This window comes from Myiozetetes cayanensis, unplaced genomic scaffold, assembly GCF_022539395.1.
Source record: "Myiozetetes cayanensis isolate MyiCay16 unplaced genomic scaffold, myiCay2020 scf20-37, whole genome shotgun sequence".
Taxonomy (NCBI): Eukaryota; Metazoa; Chordata; class Aves; order Passeriformes; family Tyrannidae; genus Myiozetetes; species Myiozetetes cayanensis.
In genome coordinates, this window is record NW_026087412.1 from 13,321,242 (window position 1) to 13,344,793 (window position 23,552).

General features: G+C 43.4%; 2 protein-coding genes across 9 annotated transcripts in view; one reads left to right on the top strand and one right to left on the bottom strand.

Annotated features, from left to right (window-relative positions):
- Positions 1–7,521, bottom strand: part of KATNIP (katanin interacting protein) — a 56,712-nt gene extending 49,191 nt beyond the window's left edge. For all 4 annotated transcript variants that reach the window (XM_050317210.1, XM_050317212.1, XM_050317211.1 and 1 more), the window contains exons 1-3: positions 7,433–7,521; positions 6,143–6,218; positions 4,338–4,507 (exon numbers count right to left, since the gene is read on the bottom strand). In XM_050317210.1, coding sequence (XP_050173167.1) covers positions 4,338–4,507; positions 6,143–6,204 — 232 coding nt within the window. In that variant the 5' untranslated portion in view covers positions 6,205–6,218; positions 7,433–7,521. The remainder of the gene's footprint in view (positions 1–4,337; positions 4,508–6,142; positions 6,219–7,432) is intronic.
- Positions 7,522–7,553: 32 nt separating this feature from the next.
- GTF3C1 (general transcription factor IIIC subunit 1) overlaps positions 7,554–23,552 on the top strand; it is a 36,555-nt gene continuing 20,556 nt past the window's right edge. Inside the window, exons 1-17 of one of the 5 annotated variants that reach the window (XM_050317204.1) lie at positions 7,554–7,792; positions 8,546–8,755; positions 8,927–9,103; positions 10,150–10,293; positions 10,831–10,927; positions 11,415–11,538; positions 14,657–14,815; positions 15,427–15,542; positions 16,285–16,609; positions 18,246–18,460; positions 18,949–19,085; positions 19,159–19,312; positions 20,214–20,317; positions 20,417–20,598; positions 20,964–21,239; positions 21,472–21,617; positions 22,028–22,125. In XM_050317204.1, the coding sequence (XP_050173161.1) occupies positions 7,572–7,792; positions 8,546–8,755; positions 8,927–9,103; positions 10,150–10,293; positions 10,831–10,927; positions 11,415–11,538; positions 14,657–14,815; positions 15,427–15,542; positions 16,285–16,609; positions 18,246–18,460; positions 18,949–19,085; positions 19,159–19,312; positions 20,214–20,317; positions 20,417–20,598; positions 20,964–21,239; positions 21,472–21,617; positions 22,028–22,125 (2,885 nt within the window). In that variant the 5' untranslated portion in view covers positions 7,554–7,571. Of the gene's footprint in view, positions 7,793–8,545; positions 8,756–8,926; positions 9,104–10,149; positions 10,294–10,830; positions 10,928–11,414; positions 11,539–14,656; positions 14,816–15,426; positions 15,543–16,284; positions 16,610–18,245; positions 18,461–18,948; positions 19,086–19,158; positions 19,313–20,213; positions 20,318–20,416; positions 20,599–20,963; positions 21,240–21,471; positions 21,618–22,027; positions 22,126–23,552 lie in introns of those variants that run through there. The other 4 variants (XM_050317206.1, XM_050317205.1, XM_050317207.1 and 1 more) reach the window with 4 other exon arrangements.

A 23,552-nucleotide genomic window follows, 5' to 3' on the forward strand; every position in this document is an offset into this window, starting at 1 on the left:
AGCTGAGGACAGGAGAGTAAGTGTTTGACATGTGAATGGTATCAACAACAGAGAAGTCATTCCACTTGACATCCTGGCCAGTTGTATATTGGGAATAGGAGTTTGGAATCTCCTCAGTGACAATCATCACCCTGTGTATTCAAGAGAACAAACTCTTTAAAGATACATTAGCTTAACAGCAGGTGGAGCATCACTTTTTCTGTCTAGAAAGTCTAGAAATATGTTGTAGAACAGGGGTACACAATAAGCTGTCTTAAGAAGGCAACTGAGCACTAGAATCCCTACTACCAAAAGCAGATTCTGACAGACATGGTTCTGGTGAACAACAGGTGATATGCTGGGTTTACAAAGGAACTGTGTGTATTTACTCTCAATTTAAGGCAACATGAGGTATTGGCAAATTAAACAGAATGTATAAGTTATTTAACACACTGTGCAGAGAAGAATTCTTCATGCACAAGCCATAAATGAAGGACAAACAACCATTACCCTTCATTTCTAAGGCAAGGAAGAGTTGGTGCTGGAAATTCTGCAAAAAATCTCTGTCTGGTCAAGGAAAACTAAGGGTTCCTGTGCTGGACATGCCCCCAGCCAACAGTGGAACAGGGCTTTGATTGAGACAAAGAGACAAACATCTTGCAGGTCACATCAGCATCCTCAATGGAACAAGGGCATCACCAACACTCTCAGTAGCATCCTAAATAAAGGCATCTCATTTCCTATGTCCAAGACAGATTTACAGCTTCCATTTCTTCTCAGTGGAGAAAAACAGCTGATGCACAACCTTTTTTTCTTTGAGCCATAATTTAATGGTCACCCCAAGCCTGCAGCAACTGGCACTACCAATAAAAGAACCTATTGTCCTACAAAGGTCATAGAATCACAGAAAGATTTAGTTTGGAAAGAAAGAACCTAGTCCAGCTTTCCATTCAGAGCAGGGCTTACTTCAAAATTAGATCAGGTTGCTCATTACAGCTCTCAATCACACTTTTCTTTTGGGGAGGGTTGGACAACAGAGAATTGATGTGGGCAAGTTTTGACTGCAAAAAACCAAAAAAGATTAATTTTAATTACAGCCTCTTGTGCAATCTGGTTCATCATGACATTGCACAAATGCTGGGACAAGCAGATATGAGGGAACAGGAACAGGGTAGGACCATTCTTGGGGGGAACAGTGAATGCTTATGTCAATTTGCATTGATCATAAATAACATTACAGAGCAAGAACAGGATGTTGTTCTATTGCTTCAGGGCAAGGTATTTGTCTCATGGGCCCAAAACAGGACTAAGAACAGAGGGGAAAAGGAACCAGAGCTCCTGCTACTCCATTAAGCTGTTCCTAAGTACCTCCAGAAATACTCTGAAGTTATTAATTAGCATTGGTGCTGATTGCTTCAGGGCTCTTCTGGCACTAAGAGTGAAGTGTCCTGAGGTTACAATGCTAAAGGGGTGGTCACATTCAGCCACTGCTTTGGGACAGAACTGGAAGCATCTTTCACTCCATAAGCAATCCATCTCTTCCAATCTCTGCCCAGAAGGCACTCATGTATCCTACAAATGTAAGTAGGAAAAGGGGACAGGGTAGGATTTGTTCTACCACTGCTGAGCATTTGGCTCTCAGAGTTGAGTATTTAGAGAAACCATTGACAAGGCAATGTAATGACAGGACATGGGAGAATGGCTTCAAACTGAGAGTAGGGTTAGATTAGGTAATAGGAAGAAATTGTTCCCTGTGAGGGTGGGGAGGCCCTGGCACAGGTTACCCAGAGAAGCTGTGGCTGCCCCTGGATCCCTGGAAGTGTCCAAGGCCAGGTTGGATGGGGCTTGGAGCAGCCTGGGCTGGTGGAAGGTGTCCCTGCCCATGGCAGGGGGTGGAATGGGATGGGCTTTAAAGTTCCTTCCAACCCAAACCATTCTGTGACTCTGTGATTCTTAGTGATGGATTCATGTGACCAGGTCTCTGTAAACCAAGAAAAACAGGAATTCAAACCCCAGGCAGAAGCTGATGGAGCTGAGCAAGTCATCTGTGCAACAAACATTACTTTAGAACAAAAACATCCTTCTCAGGCTGGGATGGGGTCTCAGTACCAACCACTACCTGCTCTGGCACACGGAATAGGTCCAGTGGTGTCATTCCCTTTGGAGACTTGAGCTGACAGTGGCTATTCCAGTAGGCAAGAACTCAGCAGTACATCATCAAAACATTAATCATAATCAGAAGACAACCCTTAAACCACAACTCTGTGATCACACAGGCATTCACTGGAAATACAAACATAGTTGTGAAACTGTGCGTGGGTTACAGCCCCAAAGAAATGACAGGACACCCAGAGCCCAGCTTCACTACAAGCCCATCAATTACTTTAATTCATTTACCAATCCTGAGCATAAAAGTTTATCAATCACTATTATCATTAATTACTCCCAGGGAACACAGACAAAGAAAATAGTCCTGACAAGTAGATTTATGTTGACACTTTTAGGAACCACAAAGAAGGATTTATGCCTGTTCTGGATTATTAAGTATCACGTATTCCTAATTTTTCAGTGAAGACTAATCCTATAGATGGATGTTTTAGAAGTAATGAATGATACAATAACTCTCACAGGAGACAGAAAGGGAAGAAAACTCTGTGCTGTATCTCAGCTAGGAATCATTTCTGTAAATAAAATCATATTCAATCATTGAGAAAAAATGCCTAGAAATGAAAGAGACCACAGAATTGCTAAAGCAGAATTCCCAGGCAAGAAGCTTTTACAGGTCACCAGTAATTCCCCCTCTGGACTCCAGTGGCAAAATGAAATGGAAGAAGGAGAATGACAGGATGATGATTCAGCTGACATCTTCCATTGCAGCTTCAGGTGTTTAAAACATCAACACTGGAAGAAACAGCACTGAGTTATCTTCTGCAGAGATAATGCTACAATCTCTAAGTTGATGGAGCAGAGGAAAGGAACAGAGACTGAAGTCTTTGAAGGTCCCTAAGACATGTGTTCTACCTTAACTGAATCAAATGGCATCAAGTGACCATAAAAATAATGAGCTTTGGATAAGCTCAGAGATAACAACTGCACAGCAGAACTTCGAGAGGAAATTCCTCCTGACACAGAGTTCAATTTACAGCTGCTGCCACAACATCCCTGCACAAATTCTGGGTGAAAAAGCCACAGGTGTTGCTTTGCTCCCCCCAAGTGTATCATCCCAGAGTGACAAGGCACAAAATTTCCTTCATTTTCCAATATCCAAGAACATGAACCTTTTCCCATCACTACACACGAAGTTTCACAGCTAAGCTGAACGCACTTAAACTTGGAAACAAGTAACATGTGCCCAATGTGGCAGGAAAACAAGAGAAATGAAGTTAGAGTCATGGTTATTGAAGGAAAATAACCATGTTGAGATTAATAGACTTTCAATCATAATAAATTATCAAATTAAGTAACTTTTTTAACTCCTTGTCTTCACTTTTAGGTGAAAATAAAGCTTAAGCAGACCATCCACACAGCAACAGATTGAAAAACACACTCTGAGATAGACAGGTTGTAGCCAGGTAAACATAACTGACTAAGGCTGGTAAACTGCTTTACACAGGGGTTTAGTGAAATCAACTTTCTTTTCATTATGCTAAATAGATTAGAAGGCCAGCAAGCTCATACTTTATACCTTCATGCATGCAAAATTATTCCTGTCACGACACTGCTCTCAATGACAGACAGACTTAAATTAGAAACAAAACACCCATTTTTAGATAAAGCCAACTAATCACTGGGAGAAAATGGTAGATTTTCTTCACTTTAAATATTTAAAGAAAGATTAGCTGCCTTTTTAAGACAACTATCATAGCTTAAATACCATTTATGAGCTTAATGCAGCTATTACTGGTTATAATTTGATTGCAGTCTATGTCATCAAATGTCATTTGTCCTCAGGACACCAGACTCAGATAACACTGAAGTCCATCAGATTTTAAATCCTATTAAGGGTGTTATGTCTCAGACAAAGATACACCATTATTTTACACTGACAATTTCTACACACTTCTAATCTTCCAGTTTTAGTCAGAGCTGTTTAACAAATGAAGAGGCTGGGAAGTTAAACCTTGGAATTAGTCAGGGATCAACCAAAAAACCGATGGGGTGTTGCAGAGTGTTCCTTACACACAACCAGCTTAAGCACTCGGGTGAAAGAGTCCCGTGGAATTTCATTCCCAGCTCAGACGGTGCTGCCTCTTTATCACAGCCTGGCCAGCGACCTCATCACCTGAATTCCAGCTCCAGGGAGCGCAGTTTTCAACTAGTTCTATCTGCTCTCTCTGCCAGGCTCCCACGGAACTCACCACTTGTCCTGCAGGGCTTTGTGTCGTTTCTAAGGCAGCCGTGGGAGTTGACTTTTCGGCGGTGATTTCTCAGCTCCGAATTGGCTCCATTCACGTACAGGGAGAAGCCTTGTTCCAGCTGCTCCAGCCTGATTTGCACGGGGTCTTTCCTCCTTAACCGTTCCAGCAACCTGGAGCAGGAAGGACAGCAATTTATCCTCACATAGTGCACATTACAGATGGTCAGATCAGCAATAAATACAACAACACGCCACGTCACAGAGCTGGAAAATATCTTCACAGCTCAAACAGCACCTTCAGAACACAGCTTCCAGGATCTGTTCCCCTTCTGTAACACTGTGATGGCTGAAGTTTGACCAAGCCTCTCCCTTCTGACATTTTTCCCATGTTGTTTCTCGTTTCACGTTATTTTTTCCAATCAGTATTTAGCATATTTAACCTTTTTGTCTTAAGAATTTTTCAGGGTTTTACTTGGAATTCCCAAAAAGCTTAAAAAAAAATGGTTGAGGTCTTTCAAAAAAAAAAAAAAAAAAAAAAAAAAAAAAAAAAATATTATTTGTGCTTTGAAACTTGAGGTAAAAAGCCCCCAGTCAACAGTCCAGTTAGAGATATCAGAAAATTGAAGGCCGGGTAAAATAATATTAAAAAAATGCCCTTACCCTGGGCTCAATTTCAGTGGAACACCTACCCTCCCTCTTCCAAGTCTCATCTTCTCTCCTTTCACCATGGCTTATACCCAGTCCATCCTAACTCCTCTGGTGAGGTGACATGCAGGCCAGGAGTGGGGTCCTGTGGGTGACAAATTGCACCTGCCCCTGCACAGCCCCCCATCCCCACCCTCTTACACCCACCCCAGGCTTCTCTGACTGGTGAGGCTGTGGCACAAGATGGGCTTTTCTGTTAGTTTTGGATCCAGCACGAGCCAGTGCCTGAGCTGCTCCCACACAGGCAGCTCTGCAGCCCCACTATCCTGAACTGCCAGATTTGTCCAACACCAAATGCCCCCAGCACACCTCCAGTGGCCACCTGCTTGTTGCACTGTAGTTCAGTGGCATTTGCTTCCACCATAATCCAGAATTAGAGCTCTGATACTAAGGATGCACGTTCTTTCAATCAGTAAATAAATTGGTTTTATTCTTTTCCAAAACTGATTCGGGATACTGTACACAAAAGAAACCGGTGGTCACAAAAACTTGATTTTTTATTAGCATAGTTGTGGTTTTCTAAGGGGTTTTTTTGTCTTTTCACTGAGCTAGCCCATTACAGTGATAAAAGAGGGAATCCAGTAAGAAAGTTTTGCAGGCCCTTCTGAATTAACTATGAAGTTCATCTGGTCCAGGGTACAATGACAGGAAGGTGCATAAGAACAAAGAGCAAGAGAAATGTTTGAAACTTGTCTGAAAGACACTGAAGTCTGCAAGGGCAACTGGATGTCCTCATCTCCCACTTTTCTGTATTTCTGACAGCATAAAAGCCTTGCCTCATAACTATATCCTCACACAGCATGAGCTGCCACTTATCTCTGAATCTACAAGATTTTTCTATAAACAAAAAATCTTCCCTGTCAGCCAGCGAAACAACAGCTACTTTATTAGTGAATATATTTATCTTTTAAATACTGAAGAAACTTTGTAGTCTCCTCTAGAAAAAAGAACTTTGATGTGTTTAGCAAACAAAGGGCAGAAGAGAAAAACACCTGAATGCTTTAAAGCCCAGCCAGTCAGACTTTGCACCACGACTGCTGGTATCTGATACAACAGAACACGTATTTCACACCCAGTGGGGGTAACAAATGTGTGCCTTACCTGTTTCTCTGCTGAAGGGATATTAAGTATTCGTCATGTTTTTCATCAAAGTCAGTCACCATGTCTTAATATAAAGCTGAAATGAGAATATAATTGTCAGGCCGAATGATTTGTTATGGAGTACCAGTGGTTTTGCACCCTCAATAGATGGGAATGTATAAGCTGAAAAATGTTCCTCCTTCAGCAGGGCATAAAGCTGTCAGTGCAGCAAATAAAGCTCCTGAAGAACAGAGGAAACTGTAGTTGTTTTACCTATTTTTCAGAACCCTTCACGTCACAAGCTCCTGAAGAACTCAAAAATACTAAGAGTGGAAGGCATATGCTATATAACGAGTTTACAACCCAAGACCTGATGAGCAAGTCAACCCTGGGGCACAGACTGAAGCTGTCCTCAGTGTCCAGCTGCGGGGTGATCTCCCTGCACTGCTACTGCTCACGAGGCGAGTTAATTCTACAACTTACTCGCTGCAGAGGCTGTGTACGTTCAAAGTGTCTAATTAAGGATTTTACGTCCCCTTTCAGGAAACGTGACCCTTTCCAGCCATCCCCACCAAGCACCCCAGAGCCGCTGCCGCGAGCTGTGCTGGGGAGTTCTCTCTCTCACACGCTCACAAGTCAAAATGTGCCACCCACACATTGTACCCAAACAAAGGAGCTCTCGTATTTTGTCTTTTACCGCTTGCGGGGTATCTGGGGCCGAGACCCCCCGACTGGCTTCGGACTGACCCCGCTGGGCTCTGCAGCCCCGGGCAGAGACCCTGGACGGACATTGACCAGCCGGGGCAGAGCCCCGGGACTGACACTGACCAGCCAGGGCAGAGCCCCGGGACAGACACTGACCAGCCGGGGCAGAGCTCCAGGACTGACACTGACCAGCCAGGGCAGAGCCCCGGGACCGACACTGACCAGCCGGGGCAGAGTCTCCAGACCGACACTGACCAGCCGGGGCAGAGTCTCCAGACAGACACGGGCTCCCGGGAGGACACGGGCACGGGGCAGAGCCTCGGAGCAAAGCCCCTGGAGGGACACAGCCCCCGAACGGCCACTGACCCCCGAGCAAAGCCCTCGGACGGGCACAGCCCCAGGACGGGCACTGACCCCAGGCAGAGCCCCCCGACGGACGCTGACCCTGCACAGAGCCCCCGGCACTGACCACCCGGGGCGGAGTCCCCGAAGGGACACGGACCCCCCGGGCAGACACGGGCACCGGAGCGGAGCCCCCCAGGCTGACACAACCTGCAGACGGACAGAGCCCCCCGGACGAGCCCCCGCACGGACACGGACACTGACCCGGGCGCGGCCCCAGCCCCCGCCCCGCTCGCTCGGGGCTCGGCCGCTCCTGTTGCTCGGTTTCCCCGGTGACGGTCGCGCCGCCGCCCGTCAGTTCCTGCGCGCCCGGGCCCGGAAGCGGCGGCGGGGGAGGGCGGCGATGGAGGCGCTGTGGGCGCTGCTGGACGAGGTGGCCCTGGAGGGGCTGGACGGCATCACCCCGGCCGCGCTCTGGCACCGCCTGGCCGCCCGCTCGCCGCCCTTCCCGCTGCCGCTGGAGCCCGGCACGCAGCAGCTGCTCTGGGCCGCGCTCAGCGCCCAGCCCGACCTGCGCTTCTACCTCCTGCCTCTGCCGCGGCCGCCGCTCCGCCTGCACTGCGGGTGAGTGCCTGGGGCCGGGAGCCCCGAGCCGGGGGAAGCCGGGCCGGGGTGCCAGGCTGACCCCTCGGCGCTGCTCGCACAGGCTCGGCTGGGTCGGTGGCAGCGGCAAGGGCGGAGCGCGGCTCCGGAGCTGCTGTTTGGATATTGGAGAAAATTTGTCTCTGTTACGGTGGTCAGGCACTGGAATAGGTTACCCTGGAGGTGCTGGAAGCACCACCGCTGGAGGTGTTTAAGAGGAGTCTGGGGCTGGGATTGGGTGATGGGGTTTAGTGGTTCAAGGGTTATCGTAGGTGTCTGGGACTGGATGATCTTGGGAGTTCTCTTCCAACCTTGGTGGTTCTGTGACCTCTGTGTGAGTCCTGACTAGATTTCCATTCAAATATCCGCTTGCCACTTACATGGCAGAATTTACATGTCCCAGTTCATCAGGGCGGGTGTACCTGTTGTTTTCCTTCTCTGTGAACTATGTGTTTCTTTTATTTACACTGAGTATCCTTGAGTTTTTGAAGATTAAACAGTGTATCCCCCTCTTTCTGCCTCCTGCACGCTGAGGTTGGGTTGTACTTGAGGAGCAGAGCTCTGCTCTTGGTGTTTTTCCAGTCTTGGTATCTCAAAAGAGCTTTACTTTTCCAAGGTGCTCCATGGAGTTACCAGCATCGTTTGTGACAAGGTTTCAGTTTTCAGCATTGTTTGTGACAATCTTTCATTTCTCCTTGCTTGGTTACATGTGTTAGCTCTCTGCTTTTATTCCAGGTATGAAGAAATAGACCTTGAAACGGGAATACTGGAAACCAAAAGAGACCCTGTTACTTCGGATGATATTTATCCTGTCCACATGATTTTGGATAACAAAGATGGCATACAAGGTTCCTGCCAGTATTTTAAAGAGAGAGTAGATATCACTGATCAGATAAGGAGGAAGGATTTGCAGCCTTGTTGTACTTACAAAGAAGCTGTTGAGAAGTGAGTGAAATCCTTATATCTAGCATTAAAATACCTTTAAGGAATTTCTTTGTCAGTCCTTGCCCAGTGTGTACAGATTATATCAAGAATGGTGTTCGTGGGGAGAAAGGGATTGACCTCCTTGTTTTTATGGAACGATAACAATATATTACTCTTCCTTCTGTTTCTTAGATGGGGAGAGAAACTCGTCATTGTTGCTTCCCAAGACCAGCGTTACAGAGCTTTAATAGGCTTGGAGGGGGACCCTGACTTAAAACTGCCCGACTTCTCCTACTGCATCCTGGAGCGTTTGGGCCGTGCTCGGTGGCAAGGAGAGCTCCAGAGGGACCTTCACTGTGGGGCTTTCAAGTAAGTTTGCATTTTTCTCCAGGAATTAAATCAAGTTGCCACTGGTCATTTTTGAGTGTTCCTGTGTATTGGTGTGAACTCCTGTGTGTCCTGGTAGTGTTTCATCCTTACTGCCAGGAGTACTTGGTTCTTGCAGCCCATGTTGCTGAAACTGTACTGATCTCACCCTTGAGTTCATTAGAGTCCCAGAAATTGTCTGTTGGGTCAATACACAGATTTCTAATTTTTGGAAGTTCTTGCTTTCTCTGCATAACTTTTTCTTCAGATTTGGGATGGAACAATGATTTTCATTTCCTTTTCTAAACTGCTGAGAAAGCATCTTATCCTGCCTAAGTTCTGGAGAGATTCTAGAACGCCCAGCTTTTGTCCCCAGCGTTTTCCCTGTGTGACATCTTCCTCCAAGTGAGTGGGAGCCTGAGTTACCAGCTCCCAAACTAGGCCATGTATTTTATTGATGAAGGAGTGTTACACAGCCTCTTAGAGAACTCCTGAAGTTCTGCAGAATATTAGCATTGCTGTAAGGATTCACTGCTTTTAGGACATAAATGGGTTGTAGCTTGCAAACCATCTGGCAGTTTTTTGTACGATTTAGGAAACTCTTTTGTGTAACTTATGTGACGGAGGTAGAGGGTTTGGTGGCCTAAGTCAGCTCAGCAGGGAGTGAGATGAATATCAGAGTTCTTACAAGGAGGGTGGTGATTGTGGTGCAGCCAGGAGTTAAAAAGAGAGGATGGAGAAAGGAGGCATGGGGATACAATACTGATTCAACTCCCTCATCAAATCCTCATGACACTCTGTGCCTAAACTCTGGGTTAAAATTGGAGGAATTTCTCTCTGCTTATTGGATTAACTATGAAAATAAATTTCACAGGTTTTCTTAACTTTGGCACTTCTTAATTTTGAGTTTTTCACTTTGAAAATGAGCGTATATTGCTAAGCTCATAGGAATTTAGGTAAAGTGTTCTGGGGTACTGGATAATTAAAATTATTTGCAGAAGTTTCTATGCCTAAATTTTGCCATCTTTATCTTGCCATCTTTTCTTTAGAGTGGATGCTGGAAAACTTCATTATCACCGAAGAGTATTGGACAGAAATGGTCTCATAACGATGCAATCCCACGTCATACGCCTGCCAAGTGGAGCACAGCAGCACTCGATTCTTCTGCTTCTGACTCGCTTTCATGCTGATAGGTATGTTTTAAAGGTCTGCTGGGCAGACTGTGACCTTTTACTATGAGAGATTGCTCTGTTGTCACAGAACCATCAAAGTTTCCTGGTATTGACTCTCCTCAATTCCTTTAACTCCTCTTCCGAATGCCAGACAGCTCGGTAGAATATTCCAGTGCCTGTCACCTGCCTACATAAACCTAGCTTTCCTTATTGTAGCACTGATCATTTTGTTAATTTTGAGTGTTTTCACTTCCAACACATTTCTAATAGATTTTTTGTTTTGTTTTCCTATCTTGTTTATAATTAGAACTTGTGCTTCTGTGGATTGCCAGTGAAGTAACAGCTTGGGCTTAGTCACTGTTCCCTTGGCTGAGATCTCTTCTCAGTGACAAATTCTCTCATGTGCTTTTCACAGAAGGAAAGAAAACTTAATTCCTAAACCAATCTGAGAACACTTAGCATACTTTCTCTAGTGACTGACATTTTATAAAGCTACAACTCATTTTTATGAAGTTATGTGTATACTTACATGTAAAATAATTTTCTTTTCTTGGTTAGGAGGAGCAAATATGATATTCTAATGGAGAAGCTGTCAAGTATGCTAAGTGCTCGTTCAAACCAGATGGAAACATTAGGAAACTTGAGGGAAGAATTGGTGAGATTCATTCCTCTTTCAAATTCTCACTCAGTAGAGTCTAGATAATTAGTATCAAAGGCACTCATTCTTACTGCCTGCTTTTTAGAGTTGCACAAAGCTCTGGAGGAGGATATCAGAAGAAGGATCTTAAAAACGTACTAGATCAAGTTCCTGTTGGTGTTTGTCCTAGGGAAGGAGCTCTGTGCCATCCACAGCTTCAGCAATGTTTTGTCAATGAATATCATCCTGCATTTCTTACTTGTCCAAGTAAGAAAACAAACAAGCTGTTTGTTTGGATGGTAGAGTTGGAAGAATACAACACACTCCAGAAACATCTCATGTTCTGCCCAGTGTCTACACTAACAGGCTTTTAAGTTCCTTTTTGGATACCCTCCCCAGAACACTGTGTTTTAAGAACAGGTGGTAGGAATGCCTTTGATGCTTTGATCAGCAGCAGGTGAGGCTTTGGGGTTACAGTGACTTTTGCCATTTCTCTTTGCACCAGGGCCTTTGTGAGAGGACTTTCAAACGTCTCTATCAGTACATGATGAATGCTGGCCTGGCCAAGGTCGTATCTGTGCCACTGCAGGACATAAACCCCAATGGAGGGCCCTACAAGACAAAGAAAGGTAGCAAGAACCATATTTGTGCTTTCTTCTTGAGTGATCATGATGTCATTCTATCTGTAAGCTTCATATCTTAAATTAGAAGAGGTGTAAGTGAAATCTGTCTATGCAATTATGTAGATAAATCTGTTACTAAAGCTGCAGCCCACTTGAATTAAGCATTTGTTCCAGGTTTTTAAGGAATGGATGTAATCAAGTTTGTTGGATATCAGTGTAAGCTGTTTCAGTGGGTGGAACCCAAGACCACTCAAGCCAATATAGAGAGTAGGAACAAAGCAGCCTGCTGACCTTTCAGCTTGGAGTTGAATGACAAGTCATAAAACTTGAAAAAAAATGTATAAAAAGGTTATATAGAAAGAAAGACCCTTATGAAATAAGCTAAAACCACAGACCATCTTGGTTGTGACTTTTCCTTGGTTTCCTTTTCTTTGGTTTCCTTTTTGTTGGTTGTGGCATCCTGCTGAGGGATGGTTTAATGCATAACCAGGTTTCAATTCAAGTTTAATTGGTTATAAGAACTGCTGATAACTTCCAATCATGTAGTGGAAAGACAAAGGAAGGCAGAACTGCATGAAGAAAGGGAACAAAAGAAAGCAACTGCTCTCAGAAAAAGATGCAGATAAAACTTGCATGGGGAAAAAACTCCAAGAAATAATAATAGAAAGTATGAGGAAGGACCCTGTCACCAGTGGAATTAGTGCAATTGTTGAAAGAAATCTAAACCAAATCTTTAATCACAGAAAATCCTAAGAGGCAGATTTGCAGGGTTAAAAATAAAATAGTTCTAAGAGGTGAACAGTATGGTTTTTAGAGACATAGTGAACTTTTTTTGGGGGGGAATAAATATAATATGAACTGAGCATTTCAAATTATACAGTCTTTGTGAAAAGGAGGGATATTAAAGGAGAAAGGGAAAGAGCCAATAAAACCATGAGAACTTCAAAACAGAAGTTAATGCCAGTTATGTGGATTTGGATTAAGGCTCTTGGTAAGACAACAAATTCCTTCAAATCTATTGAGTCGGGGGAGGGAAATTCTCTTTCAGAAGGAAACTGCATTATGAACAAAGAGAAGCAGAGGCCAAAAGTAGGTACAGCACTGACATTGGCTGAGAGAGAAATCACCCACATTGTGCTGAACAAAGAAGGGAGTGACTGAGTTGATTTGCCGTGAAATGCACAGATCCCCCTCCTTCCACATCAGAGGGAAAACTCATTTAAGTTCACAGTCTGAAGAAAGCAGTGGAGATCCTCGATATTCTAGAGTAGATCAGTATCCAGTGAAATATACAGGGGAAAGTATCACCAGAGGGTTTACAAAATATGGATTGTGCCTTGTTAATGTATTTCTGGTTTGAGCAAATGTCTCAACATGCAGTAGTTGTGTGACAGCCTCTTATATGACCTTCAAAGACTCACATGCCCTTTAGTCACACCATTTAGCATTGGCATTGACCAAATCCTTGGCTCTCTCTTACACTACCCGGGTTATATCTGTTTATAATTCCTCCTACTGACTTTAGTTTCAGAGAGGCTCTAATGAGCTGAAAACACTTGCAAATAAACCCCAGAAGACTAAATAGTACTGCTAAAAGACAGTTTATGGTCAGTAGTAAAAACATTTAACTTCCTATCAAGGTATTTATTTAGAAGACAAGAAAATACAAGTGCACTTACAAACTTGGTGGCTGCCCCCAAGGCAGTGATGTTTTATGTTCTGTCAGAGACTGGCAGAACAGCAGCTGCATTTACTGCTTAAGTTTGTCATCAAAAATGCCACTTGATGAATCTTTCACTTGAATGGTAATTCCGTCTTACAGATGTAAAAGCTGAAAATCCATGAAAATGCCTTAAAAACACTAGGTATTAAAGGAGGATGAATTAATAATAGCTGATTTTCATCAGAGATCAAGATAGTTTAATCTCTGGAGTTATACAGGAAAGCAGATAGAAATATGTGGGACACAACTGAGGATGAAGACAGAGCATCTGCTATAGGAAGAACATTATTGGACAGCAAGAGCTAAAGGAAAAAGAATTGGTTTGTTTTGGGGGTTTTTTCTTGGGGGATTTTTTGTTTGTTTTTTCAAGTACTGCTTCAAGTGAAATTTAATGGGCTGTAGAAATACAAAGGATATAATAACAGTGCCTGCAATCCTACCAAAATGTCAGCACTCAATTATTATCCTAAGCAGCATCTTAGGATTCAGGTCAAGGAAAAATAATGGAATTATCTGGCCTGGAGCTCAGTCACATGGTCAAGTGACTGTGGGTTAACTTGGTGTCAGCTGGGCATTGATAACTGCTCATGTATATACACATTAAACAGAATTCATCAGCTGAAACCTCCGTGATTTCAGCTAGAGCTGTCACCTGCCATTTTCACAGCTGGACCAGAGGAGTAGAGATGGCTGTGGATGTTCCACCCACTGCTGCAGGATGAATTGGCTGCTCCTGCAGTAGCTGCTGAATCACTGCAGATTGCTAAGCTGGCACTGTACAATAACCCAGTTCTGGTTTACCACTGCTCTCTGAAATGGTCCAGCAGGAACTTGGTGACACTGGTGAGAGGAGGTCATCCTTGTGGCAGGGAGCAGGGTCTGCCCAGCTCTCCTGGAGCCATCTGTCCCCACTCTACCCTTTTCTCTGAGCTTGTAGTGAGTGGAGAGTTGCTACAGCACAGCCAGTGGACAGGAGCATATTAAGATGTGGAATTAAATCACGTTTGAGAATGTTGTGGCTGTGGGCAGCAGTGTGTTCTGTCCTTGTAAAAAGGAGTGGTTTTATACCCAGTGAGTGATCTTACAGTCAAATATGTGTTCTGCAGATGTAATACTGGGGATCAGCACTTAATCCCTTCATTGATTTATTTGTGCTGTTGAAATTTCTTCCACTAGGCAGTCCTAGAATTGACACAGATGGGAAGGTTTGGAGCACCTCAACAATTCATATATAGGGAAAAGCTGTTGCAAACCCTTCCTAGAAACACCCAGTTGTCTTTAGTTGTTTGTTCCCCACTGCTCTGCTGCTGCTTCACGCTGCTGAAAGAAATAAAATGGTTTAAACATGTGCACATGCCCTGCACTTTGTTAGGAGTTGTTTCTGACAGTCATGTTTCACAGGGACTGATGTCATGGTCCGTTGCCTTAAACTGCTGAAGGAATTTCGGAAGAAAATGGAAGATTATCATGATGATGATGAAGAAGAGATCATCACAAAAACTGTTCAGCCTGTGGATATTGTCTGTGAGAGGGACATGCTCACCCAGGCTTATGAGCTGAGTAGGTGTTGCAGTAAGACACCCTAAGACTTTTCCAATTATCTTCTTGCTCCTTGTATGTATAAAAGAAATGTATATATTGCAGGGGGTTTAAGTTCTGGTTGCTTTTCTATCAGAAAGTGTCAATTTTTCATAGCAAAATGAGCTTTATATCCAGATTAGACTGGAGTTTAGCCCTTCCTGGGAGCTTATCAACTATTCAATACCACCCAAAAAAACCAGCATGACAGAAACAAGGTGGTGTGGTGGGATGAGAAAAAATGATGAAGAAAACAATGCTCTGTAATCTTCCATCTTTTCCTTTCAAAATGGAGAAATTAATATCTAACTGTGGAAAGCTGTCAGGGGAAAAATTCACCCCTGCTTCTGTTTCAAAGCTGTTGCCTCCAAACCTCGTTCTGCTGGGCACTGCTCGATGTAAAATTGTGTTTTGGCTGAATATTTTGTACGTCTGTGCAAATGCCTTTAGTTAGTGGGGAATCTTAAATTTACTATTCTGGCACATATGGTTGTTCAGAACAAATATTAATGTATGCACAAATACATGTGCATGTAATTCAGTCAGATTATTTCCCTGAGGTGTTTGTTTGTTGGTTTTCCTTTCTGAAACAGTTGAAAGCAGAGGAACCAAAGGCATTTCTCAGGCAGAAATTCGCTTGGCTATGAATGTGGGGAAGCTGGAAGCAAGGATGCTCTGTCGACTTCTGGACAGGTACAAGGTTGTCAAGGTAAGGCAAAACTAAAATAATTTAAATACTTATTGAAGCTGAAGATACAATTGTGGTTACTGCAGGAATATATTATAGCATTGTTAACCTCAAACACTGGAAATAGCAGTGATTTGAGGCTGTAGCATTCCTGCATTGCCATCTTCCCTCAACAGAGAATTTTTTTAGAAAGATCTTGTCATTCATTTGGTAAAAAAAATCTGTAGATTTAAAAACAAACAAATTTTATAAACCATTAGAATATCTAAACATACTTTTCCCTAGTCAGCTGTGAAGACGAAATCTTCCCTCATTGATTGGTGAAGTGTTAGAGTTTCTAGATCCTTGGGAGCACCTGTTGTAGCACAGGGCAGCAGCAGCTCCACCAGTGAGTCACTCAGGTACCTTCTGCATTGCAGTTATTTCACAGACTTTTTTTTCTTCCCCTAAAAAAATTTGTTTTCTAGTCTGAATACATATAGTTTGTTCCTCCTTAGACTTTTCTACATCCCACATACCGTGGGTGTTTCCTTCTAGTGTGCAGGTAATGCAGATTTATTTGGTTTTCAGGCACGAAATACCTTCTGATTTCTATATGTTCAGGTTTGTGACATTGTCGTTACTCAGAAAATAAAAAAAGAATAGCATGATATTTTTGGATGTGAGGGGAGAACAGGTAGAAAATTTTCCCACTGCTGGTGCTGGAGAACACTCAAGAATGGAGAAGTCAGGTGGTAAAATAACATTCCAACTGTTTCCTCAGGGCTTTATGGAGGATGAAGGTCGGCAAAGGACAACAAAGTACATCTCACACGTCCTCGCAGAGGAGAGTGATTTAAACAGGCAGTTTGAGAGGGAGAAGGCCAGGAGTGAGCAGTTGGCTACAGTTACCTTGGCTCTGGTGCCTGAGGAATCCCCACCTGTGGAGGAGGGGTCTCCTGGAGAAGATGAGACTTTGGTCTCAGAGTCTGACAATGAAGAGGAAGGGAAGGATGGCAAGAAGAGAGGAAAAAGGCAGAAGGCCAACTCTGGTTCTCTCTTGAAATTAAGTTGCCAAGATGATGCCCATCAGTCAACACCATCTAAAGGTAGATCATGACTTTGAAATTCGGAGAGAACCCTGCATTTTTCTTGTGGATCCTTTTATTGAAGAAAAAGTAATATGCTAGTAGCATCCATTAAAATTTTTGGTCACGTTTTTTATTGTTTATTGATAATTTCCCTGCTTTCCCCCCAGACTGTTATGGTTTGGGACACTAAGTGTGGTAATCTCTGGAGATTCTCAGGGCTGAAATGTGCTCTGGTGTCTATGTGTGCTAAGTGGTGTTTCTGGTTACCACTGATCACCAAGGGGATAATCTGCTTCTCCTTCCCCCCTGTAAATGAAATGGGCTCATACAATGTGCTCCTTGGGTGTTCAGGGTATTTTTCTGTTGGCTTGAAGGGCTGAAATGATCCTGCAGAGGGTCAGACAAATTCCAAAACAGCTGCAGGGCAGGAGGAAGGACTGGGGGGCTAAAAACAAGCACAGTGGTAGGTAGCAGTCAGGTTGGCTTTAACAGCACCCTTGGGTGACACTTTAAACTGCCTTGGGTGTTCTGGGATGAACTGACAAGGAATCTGTCATGGACTCTTTTTTAAGATATCTTAGAACTCGTGCTGTGCCCATCAGAGAGCACCATCTTGGTAGAGCTTTAGTTTTCAAAGTCCTTGAAGACTTCAGAAGGGATTTGAACATGCTTTGTCTATCGTGAAATGTTTTATTTCTTCCTCACTAAGGAAAAATGTGGGCTGTGCCTCTCATTAGAAAGCATTGTTTCATTCCACTGGATATGTAAATGTCAGCCTAGGTGTGGGAAATGGCACAGGAGCTGACAGACCAGCCCATTAACTTTTATTTCAATATTGTAACATATAAAAATTCTTCCCCTTTTAGCAGTGGGGTTTTTTTTTCAATTGGAAATGTCTGGTATTGAGCCTTAGAGTCTGTGCAAAATACATGTTCATGTACTGATGCAAACCTTCAAGTGGGATGAATACATGTGGAGTAATACTGACTTGTTGGCTGAGACCAGACAAGATCAGTAACTTCCTACTTTCAAGTAGCCATTGACTGTGGATGACTTGACTCTGAAGCTGTTTGCTTCAGCTTTTTGTTTAAATTTTTTGGAACATCTTACCAGACTGTTGGGGACATATTTTGAAAAGGATATATGGTGGTTCATTTTAATAATTTTATTTTAACTGTTTGAATTTGTACTGTTAAATTCAAAGGGAAGAGAGGAGAACTGAGCTTCATTTCTTGTGTGGATTATCTTTGGAGTAATACTAAATCCTTGTTCTTGTTGTGCTTTGAGTCTGAAAAGTCAGGTTTCTTGCAGAACTTGAGAGTCTTTGGGACAGAAACTCTCCTCTCTTCAGACAGCAATTTGTGGATAAGCTAATCTGGCCCTTCATGGTTTTCCAAGTCTGCCTGTGAAAAGGCTTTTGCATGTTAAGAATTATTTGATGGCAGGGAGTTCACTTTTTTTTTTTTTAACTGTACTTAGGAGGCTGGATGCAGGTTTTTATGGTCAAACCCCTGCTTCCAGCAGGGTGGGATGTGTGGAAAATGCAGCAGAATGCTTTTAAGTGCAGCTGCCTGGGTGGATGGGGAATGGCTGTTGGAGAGAGAGAAGCTGATCAGGGAGAGCAGAACAGTTACAAGGCTTTCTGCTCTCAAAGCAGGCTCCAAACCCACAGCTGTGAAGTCTCAGGGAAAGAAGCTGCCTTTCCCTCAAATTCTTGAAGATCCTGATGAGCTCCCAGGCAACATTTCAGGGGAGAGTTCTACTTTGGAAACCCTAAAGCAGGAGTTCAGTCTTCCCACCTGTGCTTATCCCACTGATGAAGATGGGGATGTGGCTGTGGTGGAGGAAGTCAGACTTGAAGATCCTAAGGTATGATCATTTGTCTTAATATCTTCTTGTTGGTACAGCTGTCTGAGCTCAGTTATGTACTTTTATAGCAAGACTTCAGGCAAGAGTTTTTGTATTTATTTATGGAATTGTTTGGGTTTTTTAAATTTGATTTTAAAGTACATTCATCTTTTGGCTGCACTGTAGTTGTAAGTGAAAATTATTCCAGGAGATAGGAAGGTAGATGTTAAATTATAGTTCTTGGTTAGTTCCCTGGTGCTCTCCAAATTGCCTGGGTTGACTTAATGCACGTCATTACTTAATGTAGCACACGAGTGTTGCATATCATCTGCTCTGTCTCCCTGCCTGGGAAGGGGAGATGAAAGATAACCTTCATCTGACTAGTTTGTTACAAATAAACACATGAAAACTCTGAATTCCTCAGCTGTTACTGTGTGAGGAGCCAGCGTTAGGCTGAAGGCATTGGCCAGTTGGTGTCACATGTTTGTTCTGTCCATGCTGTGCACTAGAAGGCGTGTGGGCAGAAGGAGAAGCGTTCCAGAGCCACGGCAGCGGAGCGGTGCCACGAAACCTACCGGCTGCTGAAGCGGCGCAACCTCATCGTGGAGGCCGTGAGGAACCTGCGGCTCATCGAGAGCCTCTTCACGTGAGTGCCTCCGGCAGCGGGAGGGCTGGGGGCAGGCTGGCTTAAAATGCAGGGTGTTTTTTGCATCTTTTAGGCTTCAGAAAATGGTCATGGATCAAGAGAAGCAAGAAGGGGTCTCCACTAAGTGCTGCAAGAAGTCCATCGTGCGGCTGGTGCAGAGGCTGGCGCGGGAAGGACTCCTGAGGCTCTATCGCACCACAGTCATCCAGGATGGCATCAGCAAAAAGGTGACTGCACAAACACTGGCAGCAGAGCCAGCTTTCCTCACAGCCTTCTGATTTATCCAAGTGTTCTGGGCCTCTTTACTGAAATACATGGATGACTTCACTTCTTGCAGCAGAATCCACAGTCAAGCTGCCCAGAAGCTTCCTGTCCCAAGCTAAGCTACTGTGAAAACCAGATCAATGCTTCCAATTATTGTGCTGCAGATAATTGTGAGACCAAGGAATAGTCCAGAGATCAAAGTCTCTGAATCTCCCTTCTGAGAGGTTATGCTGCTTATCAGTTGTGTGGTTCATGGTTCTCCTCCTGCCGTGTCAGGCTGCACCATAATTCTATTTAAACCCCTTTTGAGAGTCAAGAGTGTATGAAAAATCCTGGGTGAGGTGATAGTTGTAGAAGGTCATCTATTTTTTTTAAAAAAGGTTTGTGGAAGTAAAATGTTTGGTTGTAAAGCTCAGACCGGTCACTCTAGTGTGAAATAAGGGAATTGAGTCTCTTGAAAATTACCTGCTGCACCATTACTGTAGGGCACAGACAAAATCCTACCAATCTGAATTGTGTGGGGCCTTTCAGCAACATTATGTATTAGTTTGGCCTTGCAAGGTCTGGCTTTTCACTTCTCCCTCTCAGCCTAATATTTACAAGTCAAAGTGTTTGTTCCCTGAATACTTCAGGTGTTAAAAACCCCCAAATCCTGAGGCTTGTAGGTATGTTATTAACTGTTTATTGGTACAAAGACCACGTGCTGTGGCCTCTTGCTTACTACAAACTTGCAGTGGGAGTTTTCATGCAAAGGTATTAACGTTCTGTGAGTTATTAAACCTTCACAGGATTCATTAAATGCAGCTGGTTAAGAGCCCACATCTCCATAAATGCCTTTGATCTGTGTTCTGCTGCTCTGGACAGGTGGAGCTGGTTGTGCATCCCTCAGTGAGTCCCAGTGATCCCCTGGTGAAAAGCGCCATAGAGCAGGTGCGGTTCCGAATCTCCAACTCGGCCACTGCAAACAGGCAAGTCACAGGGACGGGGGGGATGGTTCTGAAGTCAGGAAAGAAGAGGAATTGAACTCTGCTTAATTCTTACCAGAGTGCTCTGTGGTTTTAATACAGGATTAAAGTTCCCCAGACACCAATATCCCAGGACCATGGTGAGGAAGAAAGCCTGGGGCAAGAGGCAGTTCCTGATTCAGGAGAAACACAAGAGAGCTCATCTAAAGCTGATAATAGTCGGGCAAGAAAATCTGATGATAAAATGGGCATAACACAGCTAAAAAACTATCATCCTGTTACAGGTACAGCCAACTTGGGCTTTTCTGTCATCTTTCACTTTCCCATTTATTAATAATAATAATTTTCAGATGTTTGGCTCTCCTAAGACACAAGTGGGATTTTTTCTTCTCTTATAGAAGAAAAATTGTATTTACGTTAAAGCAACCTCACAGTCCAATGTTTCCTTAACTGCCTTTTTTTTTTTTTTTACAATTGTGAACTGGAGTATTTGTATTCACTTCTACTTCTTTACTACTTGTAAATTATATTTACTTTCAACTGCCCATCTTTCCTTCCAGCTTTCTTCACATGAATTTTGCACAGGTAGCTGTTTCTCCTGTTCTAATCCTCTTTTTGCTTCTGTTTGGTACTTAATCTTCCCTTCCAGTTCCAGGCCTTGGGCGCTCTCTTGGCTTCCTTCCCAAAATGCCCCGTTTAAGAATGGTCCACATGTTCCTCTGGTACTTAATTTACGGCCGCCCTTTAAATGGAACGCAGCAAAAAGGAGGTACTGACGGTGAGCAAAAAGGCAGCAATCAAGGGCTGGATGAGAATGCAGCTGTAATTGAAGCACAGCCAGATGAGACCATAGCAATTGTGACAACTGTGGTGAATCCTGAGACCTCTGCACAGGAGACTGAAGTAGAGCTGTCTAATCAGAAAGGTAAGAAGTGGCACGTCCTGACTTTACTGGATTTTGCTGTGGTTCAACATCGAAAAACAGGTAAAAGTCTACTTCAGGAAGGATTGAAAACCAACAGGTTAGAGAATATTCAGGTGCTTTTAGATTTCCAGACTATGAACTGCCAGTGTTGTTCTGCCTGAACCCTCCCAGTAAAACTCCTGGTGCAGCTGTCGGGTTTGGGCTGAGTCTGAGCCACTCTTTGTGCTCGCAGTGTACGTGGATGACTCGTCGTGGATGCGCTACATCCCCCCCCTGCCGGTGCACAGAGAGTTCGGCGTTGGATGGGCCCTTGTCAGTGACATTCTCCTCTGCTTGCCTCTCTCAGTCTTTGTTCAGATAGTGCAAGTCAGCTACAAGGTATGGTGCTGTTTGGTTTCCTTTCAGTGGTGTGAGCTGTACCTACAGCTGTAAGAAATCCCCCCTTCATCTGTTTTAACAAAACTAGACCCTCGAGAGGAGACACTTCTGTCTTTTACAGAACCAGCAGGTGCTTTTACAGACAACACACTGAAAAAAATGTATAGCTCTGTAATACAGCAACTTCTTAAACTACTATTTTGCCAAGAGCTTTTTATAATCCCGCTGAATCTTCTGCCTTGTTGATTAACAAGAATGATGTTTAAGCATTTACAAAAGCAGTAACATTTGCTTAGAAGATATTTTAGTGGACAGTTCTGGTAGAAAAGCTTTATACTTTGGAGCATAGTTATATTTTAGATATGCTTCTTTATATTTTGCATTTTGATTAATTTCTAAAATAATTCTAGGTGGAAGGTCTGGAAGATTTTTTAAATGATCCACTAAAAAAGCACACTCTGATCAGATTTCTTCCAAGGTCAGTCCGACAGCGGCTTCTCTACAAAAGGTAAGTAGATGAGTCAAAGTAAGTGGTTCTAGAGAGGAAACAGCAGTGGCTGATTGTTTTCTCAGTTATTTCCTGTTTGTGTCAAAGAGAACTTTGGTACTTAAGACAAGGACCATCAATCTTCAAAGAATGGTGTGCCAAATTGTATTTTTCTCTCCCAAATAGAAGGTAATAAGAAACTAATAAACAATATTCATGTATGCTGTCAGGCAGTGTTTGAGTGCTGGGAGGTTCTGTCCTTCATAACTCATCAGCAGGATGTTGCTCCTGGTATAAAACACACTCCTGACTGCTGCTAAATTCAGAATTTAATAGGGTCTAAGTGTTGCTGTCCTTCGTAAATCTTTCAGAAGGCGCCACATTTCCCAGTTCCTGCCTCTCACAGACACCATTCAGGTTCTCCTCGTGCTCTCAGTGCCGTGTCTGCCATGCTTTGCCATTCCTCATCCAGGAGATTGACAAGTTGAGATGGGACCGAAGATAGGAAGGGAAAGCAACACTAAAGGAAAGTGATGTGCATGTGTGGAATCGAGAGCACCATGTTAGTTTTCCCAGAAAGTCATTGCTGACAGTTTGGATTTGGATGGGCTGATGTGGCATTTTACAAACCTGCAAATGTGCCCTTGGTGAGGGAACAGGGCTGGGCAGTATCAGCTGCCAGGGCTTGTGCTCAGCCCAGGTTTACGATTCCTAACCTGTTGCCAAATCTTAGAAGCAAGGAAACTGGATTTATTTATTTAATTTTTTAAAATCTGCAGGTTCCATCTGATGGGTTTATGCAAAACAACACGGCACATAATCAAGTTGTCTCTTTACTCCTCTGTTCACTGAAACTTCTAACTCAGCCACATTTGCTTCAGTATTTCTAGGCCTGATCTTTCTGACCTCCAGAGAAACCTCCTGCCAAAATAACCGCTCCCACTTAACTGCATTTAATTAGAGATCTTAGTGAAGTTAAATGTGGGTAAAGCTAATTTGTCACAAACTCTCAGAAACTTTCCTGCAGAAGTTTCCTGCAGCTTCCAGAGTTTTTCCATAGAAGTAGATATGCAGGATGGGAAATGTTGCATTTTCTGCTCTGCCAAAGCTATAACCTACTGAAAGCAGTTTCTTGCTGCAGTAATTCTAAACAACCTGAACTACAGGAATCTTTGCCCAGTTCTTTATATGCACACCCATGAAGGCCTATATTTAGCAGTCATGTTTTCTTATTCCTGTCTGCTTTACATCACATCAAATTATCTGCAGATCTGCTGATGTTCTGACCATTTTTGGTTCATTTTTACACTCCTTATTTCTGGCTAATTTTCATCTTTGCTAGCAAGATTTTACTTAATATTTGGCTAAAATATTGGGTTTGTGTTTTGAGGAAGGAAAATGTGGACCTTTGGGCTATTACATGTTTTCCATAGGCTGACAATTGAAGC